The 19,478-nt window shown below is 37.6% G+C and overlaps 1 protein-coding gene across 1 annotated transcript in view; it reads right to left on the minus strand.

Annotated features, from left to right (window-relative positions):
* Positions 1-2,349: 2,349 nt before the first annotated feature.
* The window catches only part of LOC124721856 (proteoglycan 4-like), a 321,571-nt gene continuing 304,442 nt past the window's right edge, over positions 2,350-19,478 (minus strand). Inside the window, exons 6-7 of the mRNA XM_047246990.1 lie at positions 18,333-18,543; positions 2,350-5,033 (exon numbers count right to left, since the gene is read on the minus strand). Coding sequence (XP_047102946.1) covers positions 2,667-5,033; positions 18,333-18,543 — 2,578 coding nt within the window. The 3' untranslated portion in view covers positions 2,350-2,666. The remainder of the gene's footprint in view (positions 5,034-18,332; positions 18,544-19,478) is intronic.

The raw sequence follows: 19,478 nt of genomic DNA on the forward strand, positions 1-19,478 counted from the left end.
AGCTTGCACAGGATGGAGTAGCATGGAGAGCTGCATCAAACCAGTCTCAGGACTGAAGACCACAACAACAACTCAATAGCAATTTATCATTTTTTACAGCTTTAACTACTGGGGTGCTGTACATTCACTTGTGCTAGTCGGGGTCTGTGATGATTTGTGGCACACACATTGTAGGGTTTCCTCTCTACATAAAAGTGCCACTGTTCAAAGTACCAGTCAGTTTCAGCAACATTAGCATACTGTGTTCTCACCTGTAGATGGTGGCCAGGTCGACCAAGGAGATACTATGTTCAGATGATTGTTTCATTTGGCTACAGACCTGAGAAGAATATCACATACACACCCCGCGACATGAACTTGCCATCTACAAGTAATTAGGAGAAATGATATAGGCTCTAGTGTTACACATGAAAAGCAGGAAGTTCCGGTACACACAGCAAACATACATGTGGTTATCCTGAATCTGCCCTATTTAAATAACTATAGTTACAGGTTTTTATTAATGGTGTAATTGGTAAAATTAAATCTACCAGAGGAACAGTAATGAAAGTTTGATGAAACATTATCTGCTGACCATCTGGCGCTGCTACAGTTGTCATGTTGAGAGCCAATAGTGGTCAGTATTAACGATATAAAATAGTTTCTGTGAATCCATCAAAGAAAATATTAAGTGTACAATAAAAAGTCACCATCTCTACGATATAATGTTATTTTTTGAAAAACAAAGGAATGGCAATAATAATTTTAAAAGAATTATTTACTGTATCTGTGCTAGCAGCCTAAAATTATTTTAAAAAAATAAGTTCTACATTTGTCCCTGCTATAGCTGAGAGGTCAGTTTGTGTGAATCCAGTGCAGAGAACCCAGTTCAATTTCTGTTACTGTCACTGATTTTTACTTGGTGGGAGGACTGCAGTGAGGTCCACTCAGCCAACTCAGGTTTCACAACTGCCTAAGTATGAGGGTTGCCCAGAAAGTAATGCACCATTTTTTCTTCTTCAACAATTCTCTATTGGACATAATGAGAATTACAAACATGAAAGAATGGTGTTTTATCTTCACACCCTATTTTCCACATAATCTCCATCCTGTCCTATGGCCTTTCTCCAGCACAAAACAAGAGCATGTATGCCTTGTCAGGACCAGTCCTTGTCCTGGTGGCAGAGCCAGTGCTTCATAGTGTGAATCACCTTCTCTTCATCCTCAAAATGTCTTACATGAAGGGAATCCTGTAATCCCCCCAAACAAGTGGAAGTCCAAGGGAGCTAGGTCAGGGCTGTCAGGTGTGACAGCCGCACATGATCTCCCCAACCGCTGCAAATCGTGGAGCTCTGCCACATCACATTCCGATGACCTCACCCTCCATCCCCAGCAACTAACTGTACTTCTGTCAACAGCAGATGCTCCATACACTTTGCACAAGCATTTGTCAGTATTTCCTGTAGTTTCTTTTTCTGCAGTGAGAAATTCAGTGCTGGCACATTGCTTGTAATGTATATCATCTACAGACAGCATTTCCAAACTGTCCTGGAGATACGCTATCTGTCAGAAGTGACAGCAACTTGGTGTACTCTCTCAGGAGATTTCAAATAATACATACATAACGTTTCACATTTGTAGCATTGTTTTTCCTGAGAAAAAAAAATGTGATGCATTACATTCTGGACAACTCTTGTATTTCAATTTTCTACATTTACACTATGTCCTTTTCAATAAAAATTGATTGCATACAGAATGTGCAAACACTTTCACACATTTCATTCCAATAAATGGATCCTATTTCCAATTTTGAGGGGGCCATAGTGTGTAGCTCAAAAACCTGCAACTTAAATAGAATGCATAATCATCTCTTAGATGACAAAGACCGGCATCCAACTAGTAATATGGTTATAGATAAAGAAAACATAAATTTATTGGTTATAATTTTCTTTCTCTTTATACTGCTTTCAGATGTCTAGAGTGCCATTTTTTTAATATTTGAGGAAGTTTATTTTACTATAGTCACAACAGTAGCATAGAATTTCTTCTTTTGCAGTTCGCAGAGATATGCTACCACAGATTACTTACCTTTGTCTTCTGTTGTTTCAATGTGAGTTACATAATACAGAAGGATTGATTCAAAATTTACCTTTAATCATTGTGGTACAAAAGGTTGCTCTGTGTGAACAGTACCCATAATATAACCATAGTTCATTGGTCATACAGGCAGTAATAGAACTAGACTTGTCAAACCGCATTTGGTTTCTTCTACATTCTCTCACATATCATTTCAAAATGAATTTATGTTCTGTTATGGGATTTCAACTCAAAAATTTAAAAATTTTCCTCAAGAAAGAAATAAACACAATCTGGATTTTTTAATTTTTTTAATGGGTAATGGCAGAGTACACATTTTGGGCCTCATTAAAAACCATGGGGATGATGACTAAAAATTCCTTCAATGGTTCTTTAGGTTGAAAGACATTCAGTAATGAAATAGGTGCAACATGCTCTGTTGGTTTTCTAACACATACATAATTTATGAAAATATTCACAGGATTTTATAGTCACTCTTTTCTGGAAAATATACACACATAAAAAAGTCAACATAACTTAATTTTCTTCACAAAATGTAACAAGAAATGTCTGGATGAAACTAGAAGTTTTTCAATCAAGTTTCAGTATGTTCAGTAGTACTCAGCACTACTGTCTCTCTGCTGACTATACAAAGGTCCTTGCTGCTGTTTTGTTTGTGTACTTCTGTAATCTAATGGACCTGAAGGCACAGGCTGTATGGGAATTTCTTTCTGTCGATGCCTGTTATTTGGTCTTTCTGATGGCACTGTGAACTCTACCTTTCCACCAGGACCAGTACTTTGATCATGAGGCAAATAAATGTTTGTTCCACTTTCTAATCTTTCATTGGAATTGATACTGAATGGTGTTCTTGTTATGTACCTCTGTGAAGCAGAGGATGTCAGATAAGATACAGAACCACGGGGTCCAGATGGAAGCTGAGCCTGATACCTTTGCCCAGCTACCCTTTTATTTAATGTGCTGGGACCACTCTGAGTTTCCTCTTGCGTTGTTGGTACAAAGCCACTGGTTATACTTCTAGTTGGATGAAGAGTAGGATGTAAAGCATCATTGATGGTCACATCAATGTCGTGCTCATTTAGATCTGCCAAAACATTCTGTATCCTTGCATCTCTGTCTATTGGCTTGATAACTATTTTGGAAGGTATTCTAATACTTGGATTGCCTTTGGCCTGTTGTGATGATGAGGGCAATGGAGCATTATCAATACCTGTTAACCGTGGATTATTTGCACTGTTTTTGTTGCCTCCTACTGTCACTTCAGGTGCTGACAGATACTGACTAGAAGATGGTGCTCCACCAGCTGACTTTGGGGTTGTTTCTACATTATCTTGATATTTTGCTTCTGCATTTCTTGAGTTGGGTCCTATAAATGGAGCTTTTGTACGAAAATTGCTATAAGTTTGTCTTGAAGTTGCTCCACTTGGAGCTTCTTTATCAGTTTTATTGGATAATGTACCCGACCTTTCCGATTCACCAGTAGATGGATTTTTGTTGACCGTTGTTGGGTTTCCGGATGGTGGACTGATGTTTCGTGGAGGTGAAACTGGTTGGTCCTCAACATATGTCAGTTTTGGTTTTGGACGATAGCTACTGCTTGTCTGTTCACTTGATTCATCTTCATAATAATTCTTTCTTGCTGACTGATCTGGTAAGGTTGGGGAGATATTGTCTGGCTTCTGAGAAGCAGTGGCAGGAATCCTTCCTGGTTGGGCCTGTGGAGATCTCGGCAGTGAGCTAACAGGTGCACGGCTTGACTGTGGTGGAGGTCGTTTGTTGTACGCAGGCTGGCGTCCTGTGTATTCACCACTAGAGGAGGAACTATAGTTGGGTGGATTTGCATCCCTTGAAGGTTGCCTAGAACGAGTGTTATATGATGGAATAACTTCCTCCTCAGCTTCTTCATCATCATAATAGTCCTCATCTAGCAGATCTGCAGCATATCCTGACGGTGCACGGGGTGCCGCAGTTGAAGAAGTTTTTTTGTTTTCCTGTCTTCTGTAGCCCCCAGGGCCAGATGGAGGTGACTTAGCTTGTGTCCCACTGTATTCATCATACAGAAACTCTGGTTGCTGCTGCGATTGTGAATTTCTCTTGTGTGACATGTAATTCTGCCTACCTCCTGCACTAGGGCTAATATATGCAGGACGTGGTGCAGGAACAGGGTCTTCATCGATTAGATCTTCCTCACTATATTTGTATCTTGAAGCTTGGCTTCCACTTGATCGTTGCTGGGTTGCATATGGTCTCTGCGCTTGCTGTGGTGAATATGCATCTGGATAGGAAGCCTGAACACGCCTTCTCCCACCAGCACCTGAAGGTCGTACTGGCCTTCTAGGCAGTTCCTCATCTTCATAGTCTTCATCACTGATAGGAGAGTAGGGGGTTGCTGTTTCCACTTGGCCAACATACCGTCGTCTACCTCCAGGACCTCGTCTTCTGACATTTCTTCCACCACCAGAACTAGGTCGTCTCAATTCCCTTTCTGCAGTAGGAGGGTAGTAATCAGGATTTCTATTCCTGGAGCTCCCTGTAGAAGGTCGAGCTGGTGGAAGGTATTCTTCTTCTTCGTCATCATAGTAATCAGCATCATCTGGTTCTTTACTTGCAGGGGCAGCTTTTGGAGGAGGCTGCTGACTGGGTCTTGAGTAATCTTGATCCTCTGCTGATCCAGGTGTGCTTGACTGTGCACGAGGTTGAGTGTTGTAATCGTATTTATCCCTTTCGTTTTTGGGAACAGGTCTTCTTATCTTTGGAGGTACACGTGGTCTATCGTACACAGAGGAGGAAGGTCGTGACTTTGGTTCAACTTTTCTTTCATCTGCTATAGCAGGCTCTAAATCATCAGTGCGGGATGGTCTCCGCTCTGGTTCATCAGATGGTAGTGGTCTTCTTGGCCGGTTACGGTTGTGACGTCCGGGTCCACTTGGTGCTAAGTCTTTACCAGTGACAGGCAACTGAAACAAAATTTTAAAAATGGTTAATAGATTGTAGCTTTACAGGTAATACTCTTTTGTTTTAGTGTGTGTTATAAGTACCACAGGTAATCGGAGCTTATGTCTCCTTTTCTCCTGTCAATTATGGAAATATTGATGTCCAAAACTGTTGCACCTAACACAAAAATCATCTTTAAATGGCACCACCCACCTGTCACAACAAAAGCCACCAACAGAGCATTAATCTCTACACAAATCAAGAATCACAGGAATAGCGTACTTAATGCCAGTGATTGTGCATAACCAAGCAACAGGAAAGAAAGTTAAATCATGAGCATGGTGACTAACTTGAACCAATAAGTGGTACTCGTATTTCACACAGAATTTCATTAAATGAAGAAAGAGGCTATTAAAGTTCATGGAAAACTGTGGATAAGAAGGAAGGCAATGGTTTAATGACATGGATAGATATAATTTTCAGAACATGTGCAAACTTTTTTAGCTATTCATGGGGGATAAAATTAATATTTCATTATCACTAAAGTTAATTACTGAGAACTTTTATTATGCTTCTGTGAGGTAGAATGGGTTCAGATTTTGTACTAATGCATGAGATTGCAGTGCATGTGTTCCTTTCTTGAAAGTAAGATTCTCAAAACTGTACAGCTGAATCTGATGGAAAATATAACTTAAGTAAAAAAGGAGAGGATGGTAAGGGGAGGGGGGGGGGGGGGGGGCAAGCAAAATTCCATCATTATTCAGAAAAGCCAGTTTCAGTCTTTCAATGAGACATTAATTCACCTCAATGAAAGATATTCAATATTCCTATCAAATGATACTTCAAATTATTACAAAACGTCTATGATTGTTATGTCAAATATATTTGGCATCAGAGTCAAATCTATTTCTGTGTCAAGCACAAGCTTTAGATTTTTCTCATAGCATAGTTGTAGCACTTTGTGAAACCAGCAGAATCATGTCCAAAGTCATGGATATAAATTGTTGTTGTTGTATAAGATAAGTCTTTCAGTGGCTAAAGAAACATAGCAAATCTAAATCCTAACTAAAATATGTAAAAGCCACCAATATAAAATGTTTTATGTTTTATGTTTTTCTTCGTTGCAGAATTGTAAAGGGTGCGATTAATAAGGTCAAATAATAAAATGTCTTAAACAGCTAGGTATCAATAATGAAAGAATGTTCTCTTCAGATTAAAACTTAAGCACTTGACTTTCTTGGACAATATCATATTAAAGTACCTGTGTTACTCTGAATACAATGCGAACTTCCTTTAGAAATGCACGCATGGCCAAAGGAAGTTTCCATCATATTCAGAATAACACAGGCACTGCAATATCGAATTTGTTTGCCAACACCAGGTAAGCAACTTTTAAGTAAAATGTCTCACGTTATGGGAATATATGTAATGGATGTAAGAGTACAGGTTGTAGGTGCATGCTTGACAACACATGGAGGTTTGGGCCTGGCTATAAGTCATGCATGGATAGCCAAATGGTAAGGCACGAACTCTACAGTATATGGGAATGACAAAATATAACAAGCTAATGGGCAAAAATATATTTAATATGATGCCAGAGAGTCTAAAAATAAGGCTACAGCAGATTCTGTGGAAGAAATGCTACTATTCAGTAGAAGAATTCATAGAGGATGACATGATAATTTGAGCAAGGGGTAATTAATTATTATCTTTTATTGTATGTGTAACAAAATTGTATTATTATTATACCATTTGTTAAAATCAGTTGTTGTAATTAATAGTTGTTTTATTGTATGTGTATTTTCATATTGTATTATTGTTATGGTACCATTTGTTAAAATCAGGTGTTGTATGTATATGATAAAACGTTACCAAAATTTTGATGCGTCTCCTGTACCTGAATCAAATGATTTAGATTATGTACGTTATGAGACTAATAAACCACAATTCCTCATGATAACCAGGAAATCCGGGTTCGAGTCCTGGCCCAGCCCTAATTTTCACTGTGATCATTGCATCCTACAGCTGATGGCTATCCATATTCACAATTGCGGAGATATGTAATGTATTTAATAATGGCTGTAGTCACTGCAGCACCTATGCCTCTGGTCACGGATGAATGTCCAATGGAACTTTGCATCATATTCAGAATAACACAGGCAATGCTACATCGTATTTGTCCACGGACACCAGGCAAGTGACTTTCCAGTAAAGGAACTCACCTGTACAGGTATATACATAATGGATGTATGAGTACACATTGTAGATGCATGGTTGCAACATATGACAGTTTGGATCTGGCTGAGAATCATGCATGGATAGCCAAATGTAAGAAGACTGCTCATGATAAGCAGGAAGGTTAAAGTCTTGCAATTATGAATATGTGCAATGTGTTTCACGGGCAATATTCTTACTGGCTGATCTATCAAGTGAGACTCATGACATGACTCAAAAAGCCAAATGCACTCTTTCCATTTTTCTAAAGTAGGTTAGTTGTTATAAGCATCATACATGGAAGTTCTAGGCTCTGTGTTCACATCCTAGCTCTGTAGGTCTGCAGCACTTATCAGAACATCTTATTTCAGTGTAGACAGAGGGTAATTTAGTTTATTTTACTGTTCCGTGAATAAAATTAGTGAGATCTTACTTCGATGTGGGATGTCGGCAATAGAATAGTAAACAATGACTCAATAAGGAGATTTAAGTTTAAATTACTAGGAGGGCTTTCAAAGAAAGGCTCCCAAAATGGCACTGTGGATGAGTAGTTTAGAACCACCTGGAAAAATATTCTCACAGTGCTTTGAAACTAGCATATCAATAACACAATGAGGTTAAATTCAATCCAAACTCAGAAGAGAGGCTGGTCAATATATGAAAGCAAAGAATCACATGCAAATGTGAAAGAATGTTATATAATTCAGAGAACTAGACAAAATGAAAACATGAAGATACATGACAAACAGTACTTTAGGTTGTTCACTGTCTACTCAGACAATATGCATAATGGACAAAAAGTAAAGTTTGAGATTAAAGTGAAACTAATCTGGAAAATATTTAAACAAGAACACAAATGAAAACATTTACACAAATGTAGGGCTCTTGGCTGTGATTCATATTTTAGTGAATTAAATATTCCACCTAAAAATTTGAGGAAATCTTAACAGCAAGAGCAGCATAACATTAGCAAAGCAATGAAACATGAAAGTGCACAACCAACCAACTGTACTGTAATAATCTAATCACTGAAAAATAGTAATTATTGTGATTATCGAAGTGCATTAATATTTAGTAGGTTTGTTTTCTCCTGATACATAGCCTCTATTCATTAATAATAGCAATGTCTCCTTTGAAAGTGTCAGAGTGGTTTTTAGGAAAGAACAAATAGTACATATTTTTGGAGAAAAGAATTACATTTAACAATATTAGTGCATACAGGTAATAGTTTATTAGAACTGTAGGTAAAAGAAAATTTCATGGCTTTCATATTCAAGAAAATCCAAAATGGGTAACTAGCATCACATTTTTAAATTATAGACTGTCAAACAAGAGTTATACAATAAAATGCCTTTGTAACAATAGTAGTGCTGCAACAGTTACGGCTGTGCACTATCTGATCAAAAGTATCCAGACACCTATTAGTAAACATTAATATGGAGAGTGTTCATGTTCTGCCTTGATGACACCTTGATCTCTGATGAGGACACTTTCAATAAGGTGTCTGAATGTCTGTCAAGAAATGGAAAGCAGTTCTTCCTCAGCATCCAAAACCAGACAAGGTAGTGGTGTTGAACACTGGAGTCTGAAGCAAAATTAATGTTCTGACTCATTCCAAAGGTTCAGTTCAGGTCAAGATCTGGTCATTCCACTTCCTGAATGTTTTTGTCCACAAAGCATTGTCTCACAATGCTACTTTGACAGGGCTCATTGCCTTGTTGATGCATATAATCATCTTCTCCTAATTTTTCCTTGACTGTATGCAGTACACAATACGTTCATATACTTCTACATTTAGTGTTCTCTTGAGTGCAATAAAGGGACCACAATGACAAACACCCCCAAATCATAACACCATCATCTCTGTACATCAATGGTGGCACTGCACATGAAGGCAAGTAAAGTTCTCCAGGAATTTGTCACACTCAAATCCTTCTGTTAGGTTGCCACTGAGTCTAGCATGATTCAGCACCACAAACCAGTTGTTCAGTCAGATACTGTCCAGTGGTATCAATATTTACACCACTCCAAGCATTTCTTAGCACTGACTACAGAATCGTGTGGCTTGTTACGAGCTGCTCAAGCATATTTAAGAAACAGGAAATGTTCAGCCACATGTGAAACGTCAACCGCGACCAGCAACAAATGATGATGCCCAAGTAGGTGTTTTAGCTGCTGTCGCGGCTAATTTACACATCAGTAGCAGACAAATTGCATGAGCATCAGGAATCTCAAAAATTATGGTGTTGAGAATGCTACATCAGCATCGATTGCACCTGTACCATATTTCTATGCACCAGGAATTGCATGGCTACTACTTTGAACATCGTGTACAGTTCTGCCACTGGACACAAGAGAAATTACGGGATGATGACACGCATTCTATATAGCAACGAAGCGTCATTCACCAACAGCAGTAATGTAAATTGGCATAATATGCACCATTGGGCAACAGAAAATCCACAATGGCTGTGACAAGTGACCTTGGTGGGTTAATGTATGGTGCAGCATTATGAGAGGAAGGATTATTGGCCTCCATTTTATCGGTGGCAATCTAAATGGTGCAATGTATGTTGATTTCCTACATAATGTTCTACCGATGTTGCTACAAGATGTTTCACTGCATGACAGAACGACAATGTACTTCAAACATGATGGACGTCCAGCACATAGCTAGTGTGCAGTTGAAGTGGTACTAATAGCATATTTCATGACAAGTGGCCCACATATTCACCGGATCTGACGTCCCTGGATTTCTTTCTGTGGGGAAAGTTGAAGAATATTTGCTATCGTGATCCATCGACAATGCCTGACAACATGCGTTAGCACATTGTCAATGCATGTGCGAACATTACGGAAGGTGAACTACTCGCTGTTGAGAGGAATGTTGTTACATGTATTGCCAAATGCATTAAAGTTGACGGATATAATTTTGAGCATTTATTGCATTAATGTGGTATTTACAGGTAATCATGCTGTAGCAGCATGTGTTATCAGAAATGGTAAGTTCTCAAAGGTACATGTATCACATTGGAACAACCAAAATAAAATGTTCAAACGTACCTACGTTCTGTATTTTAATTTTTAAAACCTACCTGTTACCAACTGTTCATTTAAAATTGTGAGCCATATGTTTATGACTATTAAAGCACCATCTATCACAAGGCGAAAAACGTGGTCCAACTAAAACATTCGTAATTCTTTATGTACTACACGAATATGTAATAAAAAATGGGGGTTCCTATTTAAAAAAACGCAGTTGATATCCATTTGACCTATGGCAGCGCCATCTAGTCAGCCAACCATAGTGCCATCTGGTTTCCCCCTTCAAGTCAGAAAAGTTTCGTTATCTGTAGTTTTTTCGTTTGACACATATTTCATGAGATATTTGGCCTGGTCACGATCAATGGACCACCCTGCATAGAGTGATAAACAGCAAGCTTACTTGGGAGCTCTTTCCAAAGAATGGCTGGTGTGATTGGTGTATAGCAAATGGAGTGACCGCGACTTCCTCTTAGGTGTAATTTATATAGTTATAGCTCTTATGCCTTTCTCTACCATGCATTAATTTTACTTACAGTAGTTCTGCCGGAGCCTGTTGACAGAATCTAGAACTTGTCACACCTCTATGGACTACTGCCAATATAGGCTACTCCATTTGTTATGTGTGACACCACAATTGACAGGACATATTCAGTGAACAGTTGCACAATGGCTTGTTCAATTTTGTTGCAGTGCTCAGTGGTGGTAATGTGTTGTGATGGCACACAGATTGTTTTAAATGTAATGGATTGTTGAGACAGAGAAACACAAACACTGAAACCACAGCAGCCTTAACCTTATTTCACATAGATTGGCATAAATAAGTTCTTTATCTGAAGGAAAAATTGTGTGTATATATGTGTTTTCACATAACCTGCTGTGTTTACACAACAGCAAGTGATGAGTCCGAAGTGCAAATGGCGCACATTGGCAGCAGTGAAGAACGCTCCACTTTGATCACTCAGCAGAATGAACAAAGAAAAGTTTACAAGCACCAAACTTGAGGTGACTGCACTTGTGTCACCAGAGTAAGCTTCAGTGCCATTGTCTATGGGAGGAAGATGCAGACCCTGAAATGGTGGATTCTGCCTCCATTCGACGTGCTGCACAGTTTTCAAATAATCTCACCATGTCCATCAATTTCTGGGTGAGCACAAAGGAAAGATGTAAAATTTGTGGTTGTAACACATAGGAAAACAGCTTGATTACCTCACACCCAGATACTAGTTTCAATGTTTTGACAAGATTTTACTTGCTGTTACATATCTGTGATTTTTTAAGAACTGAAAAAACTCATTACCACAAATTATGGTATAAATACTGTATTGTACATTTAATTTCCTTCACTTATACAGATTATATATAATGTACTGTAGAGGATTACGATTTGTAATCATATATGTCAATTACATATGCTTTTGCTCATATTTTGGACATTTTAACATTTTTCTTGATTCTGCATTTTTCTCAGTTTTGCATTTTTTAAGTCTGGACCACACAAAAACATAAAATAGGGGTTTCACTGTGCACCTTATGGAGTAACTGTTAAATTTTAAAGATGCTATGCCAAACAATTTGCTACCCTTGTAGCATTACTGTATTATCAGCTGCTAAAATGACAGATAACTACTATTTTCATGAAGTTTCACTGAAGAGATGCTAAACACTATAATCCACTATCACTGAATTGTGAACTGTGGTTTATTGGTCTCATGACATACATAATCTAAATCATTTGATTCAGGTACAGGAGACACATCAAAATTGTGGAAAAATTTCCCTTTAACCAAATATTAACAGACAGTATCATAATGAAAATGCAATTTTGTTATATATACATACATACATACATACATACATACAATAAAAAAGGATTCTAACAATTAAACCTTGCTAAAATTATCATTTCATTCTCTATGAATTCTTCTACTGAATAGCAGCAATTCTCAGACAGAATCTGCTGTAGCCTTGTTTCTACAATCTCTCATGTTGTATGTGCGATTCTCCTCAAATCATCATTTTTATCTGCTGTGTAGGGAGACTATAATTTCGTAACCATACATGGCGAGAACAGTAAGGATTTGCTGTTTCTGAAATAATGGGCGGCAAGATTCTGTTCCTGTGGTGTATACATATATCTGATAATTTGCTTCTGCAATTTAGTATTTGTGATACACTATTTGAACTTCTCTAGAAAATTACACCATGCCTAATAAAGGATTCAAAATAACTATGATATGCTGTTTTCTGTGTACTCATGTCAGTAAAATTTGCTTGTATTTGCACTGCAAATGCAAATCTGCTTAGTTTATTTGGTAGGAAGCCATAAGTGTATTCCAGCTGAAGTTCTTGTCCAAATGTAATCCTTGGAATTTGATTGTGTCAACTTCTTTCACAAGATGATTGCTATGTATTATTTTAAGTTCCACAAATTTCAAATGCTTGGTTTTGAAATGTACCATATGACTTTTTGCAAGTTCAGTTTCAACACATGTAACTGGAACCAGTGTGTGCGCTCACAATGGAGTACACTTTTTTTTCTGCACTGTAATTTTCAATTAAAATGGAAGTATTGTCTACAAAAACAACTAATGGAGAATTTATATTTATGGGTGAGTCATTCACATAGAGTAGGAATAGGCGTGGCCCCAAATGGGAGTCTTGAGGCACACCTAGTGAGCTGTACTCCATTTAGAACAATAATTCACTGCATTTGAAGTGATAGTTATGCTTTATTTTCTGTTCTGCAAGTATGATGTGAGCCATTTCAGACCATTACCCTTAATCCCACATTTGTCTAGTTTGTAGATAAGCAAGGCATGATTCACAGAGTCAAATGCTTTTGTAAGATGACAGAAGATACTTAAAACTTCACTCCACTGATCCAGTGACTTGCATATCTTTTCAGTACAGTTATTCACTGCATCTAGAGTATTTTTCCTGGTTGGAATCCAAACTGGTTACTTACAATAATATCATTTTCACAATACAATATTTGATATGGATGCAGCTACTTTCTCTAACACTTTTAACAAGCTCGAAAGAATAGAAGTAAGGTAATAGTTCCGCATGTCTTCCCTTGACCCTTTCTTGAACAGAGGTCTGTCTTTGGCTATTTAAGCACATTGGGAAAGCACTCTTGTTCAAAAGGCTAGTTGATTATTTTAGTTAGTGGAGTGCTATTATGTCATATACTGCTTTAATTACTTTAGTGGGTCACTGCACCCAGCAGAGCTATTTTTTAATGGTAATACAATATTTTGCTGTCCTTTATTGTGAGTTTTTTTTTTAATTAGTGGGATACTCAGCTTCTTGGTCGAGTCCAAAATGGTTTACTTTGCTCTGATACTTTGCTACATTAACATCTGACTGTAACACATTTATCAAGAAATCACTTAAACAGTAATATTTGAGCTGGGTTTACAATAAGGCTACCAACTATTTTCATCCTAGACATTTCATTACTATTAACTCTAATCCCTAACTCTGATTTTACAACAGACCACACTGCCTTTGTCTTACTTTTATGTTGTGATATGAACATATTCTTTTCCATTTGTTTGGCCGCCTTCGCAATTTTGTTTAAAAATATAGCTTTATAATGTCTAACATACTCAGTAAAATGTTTGTTTTTATTATATTTCTGTTCATTGCCTCTTTGTGGTATTAGAAATTTTTTTACAGCCTGAGTTATCCATTTGAGTTTACTAGTCATTTTGTTACATGTGGTTGTAGTGGAAACATTTCATTAAACATTTCAAGAAATTTGTCAAAGTTACAACTAGATACCTGAAATACAGCTGTCATAAGGCCATTCATCTTGTCTTAACTTATTACTAAATAAAGCTGAATGTTTTTCACTGAAGTTCCTTTCATATGGCTTTTGTTACATAAGATTTATTTGCTAATTTTAGTTGATTCAATGAATAATCAGAGTGGTCAGAGATTCCTAAATCTAAGCAAAATTTATAAAAATCTTCAAACACAATTTGTGAAAACATATGAAGCCAGGTTTCCCTACATGCTAACTACAGTAGATTCCATGACTATGCATTTACTCTAATGGTTAGCATGACGTTTACATTGAAGCCAAAGTTTTTATTAAATCAGTGAATTTGGACACGTCATTGCTTTCAACAATGATACTACCATTGAAGTCAGCAGCTATTGCAATCTTTTTCCTTTTTTCTTTCTTAAGATTTTCAACCAGGCACTGAAATTTCTGCAGAGGAGCTTCAATTGTAGCGTTTCTGGTTATCTATAAATAGAAACTAACATTAACCAACTTTGACTCCATAAGGAATCATTGTGAACAGTGACCATAGATTAATCAAGGAAGGATAGGACTATAGCAGTCAGTCACAATCCAACTAGTTGCTTATTATTCTTTCACATCCCGATTTCTGTTTGCTATCAGTTGGTCTGCCTACACACCAGTAAAATATTCTGCTGTGAATTTGTTGGATGGTAACTCAGTCAAATGCTCTGAAGATGGATATTTATAGCTCAAACTATTCTATGCAAGAATAATAGAAAACCAGTGAGACTGCAACTAATTCCTGTGTTCCTACCCTAACTTTAGAAACTTCTGTGAGACTTCCTCAACTTGATACAACAGCTATGAAATATACCCTTTTAGTGGCCAAGACCACCACTTCAAAGTGCAGCGTAGTGCTGTATGGTGTCACAAGAGTGTATTTACATTGTGCTCTCAAACATTTTCATGTCAGTCACCAGAGATGCTGTTTTTGCAATGACGTTGTACTTATTCTTTGGATGAATGTTGTACCTTCCTTGTGAAAAATAGTTGCTTAGTCACAGCCTTGAGTCTAGTTAATGGTCTTAGGGATAGTACTACAATAAGGTGGAATGTCTCAAAGTTTTATCCTCTGTTTACAACTTCTTCCTTTCTGTATATAGCTTAATAAAGCTGAGAATTGTTCTTGTACAAAAATGTTGCATTTCATAAGCCAGATGCCTTGTGTACAACACACGTGGTAATTGATCTGACAGCTTCTGATTCACAGCTAATCTGACATGATTTTAACACACAACAGTACTGGAAGGATACAATTGAAACATGATATAATCATCAGCTAAGCCTGCACCTTCAGTCTCTTGGCTCACTGTGCACTCACCACCCTTCTGGCTGCATAATCCAGTTTTGTGGTTTGCACAAGTGGAAGCCAGGTTTACCTACATGCTAACTACAGTAGATTCCATGAAATTTGCTATTTTAGTCAGACAGCCATAAATATGCCATGGAGTTTGAATACATGATCACTGCTTCATCTGTGATGGGAGAAATTGAAGATGGAACTAAGCAGTAGGGTGTTTGTGTCTCATTAACAATAGGAGACCACTGCATTATTTGAGACACTTATGGAGTAAGAACATTGTGGATCAGTCATATGCCATCTCAAGTGAAGGCTACTATAGCATCTCAAACTGATGTGACCTTGGATGCAGTGCCTGAATTGGCTGATAATATATTTTACAGAATAATGGTTATGTTGATAAGTGCAATGATAGTGTCATGCAACACCTTGTCAATACCCATTGTTACATACTGATTTCGATGTTTTGGTGGCCAAGGTTGATCTGCTGACTTAACAGATTGGTTAACTGTTGACTCATTGAGATTGCAGCATCGACAGAGGCCATTATCATGAGGACTAGAGGATCTGGTCATCAACTACCCTCTCAACATCTGGGAAACGTCAACCCTCCGTTCACTGGTAAAATTTCTACCAACCACCCAAATGCCAGTGGCAGTCAGACACAGGCATGTCAGCTGATTGCCAGGTTACGTCACAGTGCCTGTTCATAAGTGACTGCAAGTCCGGACAAAAATATTTAGTCAACACTGGGTCACAGCTATGCATATTTCTGCATAATCAGTTAAACAGCAAGTGACTTCCAACCACATTCTGCGTGACCATAGCAAATAATTCTACTACACCAATGTACATTACACAATGGATCCAGCTGGATCTCTGATTGCAGCATGACCTGACATGGGAACTTAACTTGCAGAGGTGTCAGAACTCATCACAGGGTTAGTCTTTTTAGCTCATTATCAACTGTTGCCAGACTTTGTGAACACTCTGCTAGTTGATGGTGTCACCAGCTTAACAACCTTGGGATTCTGATGAAATGCGCAGAAAAATAGCCTTATTTAATACCTTTGATCCAAATTCTGCTCCTTATCCTGACGCTGAATAAGTGTTTAAGAAGACCAAACAGTGAAGATATCAGTCTTATTTTTACACTCCAAGACTGAAGCAGTGTACACAGTCTGTCTGTGTACAGAGTAAATCCTGGATGCAAGTGTGACAAAGAATGTAGTCTGTGTGTCTGAGCTGAAACATGTGCACCAGCATGGTATTCGCCTAGTAAGATGTGGGAAACTGCCAAAAAACCACATCCATACTGGACAAACCAACCCCTCACCATTGTGCCAAGTGGTTTCAATATGGCAGCCCATCATACTTCCCTGGCCCAGAAGCAGTCACACAGCTAACAAGGTGGTTTCTGCTCCCTAGCTGCAGTACTGTGAAAACTCTGAAAATCCCTTCCTCATCTATGCTACACAAGGAACTCAAGTTTTTATCAATAACTGAAATGGAAATGTCGTGTGGCTACGGCCTCCCGTCGGGTAGACAGTTCACCTGGTGCAGGTCTTTCGATTTGACGCCACTTCGGCGACCTGCACGTCGAATCAATAACTGAAAATTTTCTAAAGCAAGTTATGCAAAATGCTAGTAAAAACACTCTAAACAATGAATAACTCACTTTGTTACATTGCATGTTGTTGGAAAATAAAGTATGCATCACTAACAAATACTACAACAACTTCTGACAGAAAACTAGAGAATTAATAGTCTTAGTTGGCTTGTTATTGCGCTCTGACAATGGCAAAAAAATTGTGATCTCTCTCTCTCTCTCTCTCTCTCTCTCTCTCTCTCTCTCTCTCTCTCTCTCTCTCTCTCTCCCCCCCCCTCATTTCTCCCTCCCCCCCTCTCCACCATCTCCCAGCCACCGTCATTCCTCATCCTTTCTGCAGAAGCCCACCACTCAAACATCCATTCATCTGTCAGAACAAAACATTAATATAGTAACAGTCAGATTTATTACACCTACTAGAGCACTATAATGTAGTTTCCCTTTAGAATACTGTTTCAGAATTGGTAGCTACAGCTGCAGTAAATATTAATGATCTAGAAATAAAACTAGCACATACATTAAATATTAGTAACATCATCAAATACAATAGTTTAGAAAATTTAGGTAATCATGAAATTAAATCTATCCAAAGGATCACAAACAGAAAACAAAACAAAATAATGGAACTGACAATCAACACAGAAATTATTAATTATGATCCGTATACAGGTGAACACACAAAGGGAAGTACAACATCAAAGAGGAAGTGAGGGAAGTACAAATGGCAAACTGAAGATGGGTTTCTGAACAGACATTTTTATTTCATACACTTGTGTGATTTGGGAAATACCTACATTCACGTATTCATCTGTATTCATCTGTGTGTGAGAGATACTGCCTTCCCTTCTATTTATTAATGTGACACTTCCTTCACATAAACAAAAGCAGGATAGAAGATGCAGCTATTTTCTTTTGGATTTAGTAAATATATTAAGTGATGGATCATAAAAGTGAATTTCCAGCACCTGAACCTTATACACCTTAGTTTCTCTTTTTAATGTACATTAAGAGTCAATGTAAGTAGAAGGATTTTCCTTACCTGGGTGTTGTGTCCACTTCATCACACAGAGGAAAATAGATGAATAAAGTTAGTACCTATTCATAGAGCTATAAACATATTCATCCTTAAAACATAACTTCATAACACTTGAAATGTGAACTATTTGCATTTAGTATGTTGTACTTGGCATAAAACATAAGAAAAGCTATTGGTATCAGAAAAATGAAACATTTTCATTAAGAGAACATCTGAAAACATCTTTCCTGTGCATCATTTTTAACTTTCCATTAGATCCACATTATCCTACATTTTTATCCATGATATTACATAAAACAGTTACCTCATCATCATAGTAATCAGCATCATCATACTCTTCATCATCATAGTAGTACTCATAAACAGGGCGCCTCCTACGGTAAGGTCGCCTCCTGCCACCTCCCTGAGGCCTACGAGCAGGTGGAGGTGGAGGTGGTGGGGGTGGAGGTGGAGCCTGAGTGGTAGTGGTTGTAGTAGTTGTGGATGATGTTGTAGCCTTGTACAGAGCCTCATTTCTGTGAAAACAAATAATGAACTTCAAAATGTGCACAGATTATCACACAAGTTACAATTTGTATTCAGACCACATCATATCCTTCAACAGTGTGTATCATTTTTTAGTCTGTGTTTCAATATTTTGTAGTAGCACATAACTGACTGGAGGAAAAGTGTATTCATATCATTAAATATGTTACTAAATGTGAATATGTAAGTAACTAATTATTAGTGAAATAACCAATCTGTACACAGACATTCTTAAGACAAGGCTGTCGTACTATATTATACATATATAAGGTGTAACTAAATTTCCTTTACAGATTTTCAGGATGGTTTCCTTACACCAAACAGGAGAAAATGTCCAGTAAACATGGGCTCTGAAATGCATATCTTAAGAGGTGTGAGCAGTTGTTTAATAGTAGCACAGAATATTTATATGGACTGTCAAAAAGTTATATAGGTGAACAAGAAGAAAATTGGTATTTGCTGTCAAAAAATTATATATGTGAATAAGAAAAAGTTTATTTTCATTGTGAAAACATAAATATGACTGCAGTGGTGTGAGTCAGTTCGGGGCAGTATTTGGTCAGCAATACTCATTGAGTTTTATGCTGTGTTAAGATAGCCCAGATTGGACTAAAATTCATCTGTGAATTGGAGATGGTGACTGAATAGATGTGCAATTATCTCTCATACCTGGAAAGAATAAATGAAAAGTTATGGGAAATAGGAGTCAAGTTATTTCTTTGAATAAATGACCATGGACCTGTTTATTCAGTGACCAAGTTAAGTATACATTCAATTATTGTTCTAACTATAAGTTTCATTGCTTGCATGTGGCAATAAACACACATTAAAGATGTTTTGCATCACCCCGGTTCCAGAACTCCTGAAAATATACATTGACTGTGGATATTGTATCACAGACACAGTCCCTTTGACTGTTCAGAGA

Source organism: Schistocerca piceifrons, chromosome X (assembly GCF_021461385.2).
Source record: "Schistocerca piceifrons isolate TAMUIC-IGC-003096 chromosome X, iqSchPice1.1, whole genome shotgun sequence".
NCBI classification, from domain to species: domain Eukaryota; kingdom Metazoa; phylum Arthropoda; class Insecta; order Orthoptera; family Acrididae; genus Schistocerca; species Schistocerca piceifrons.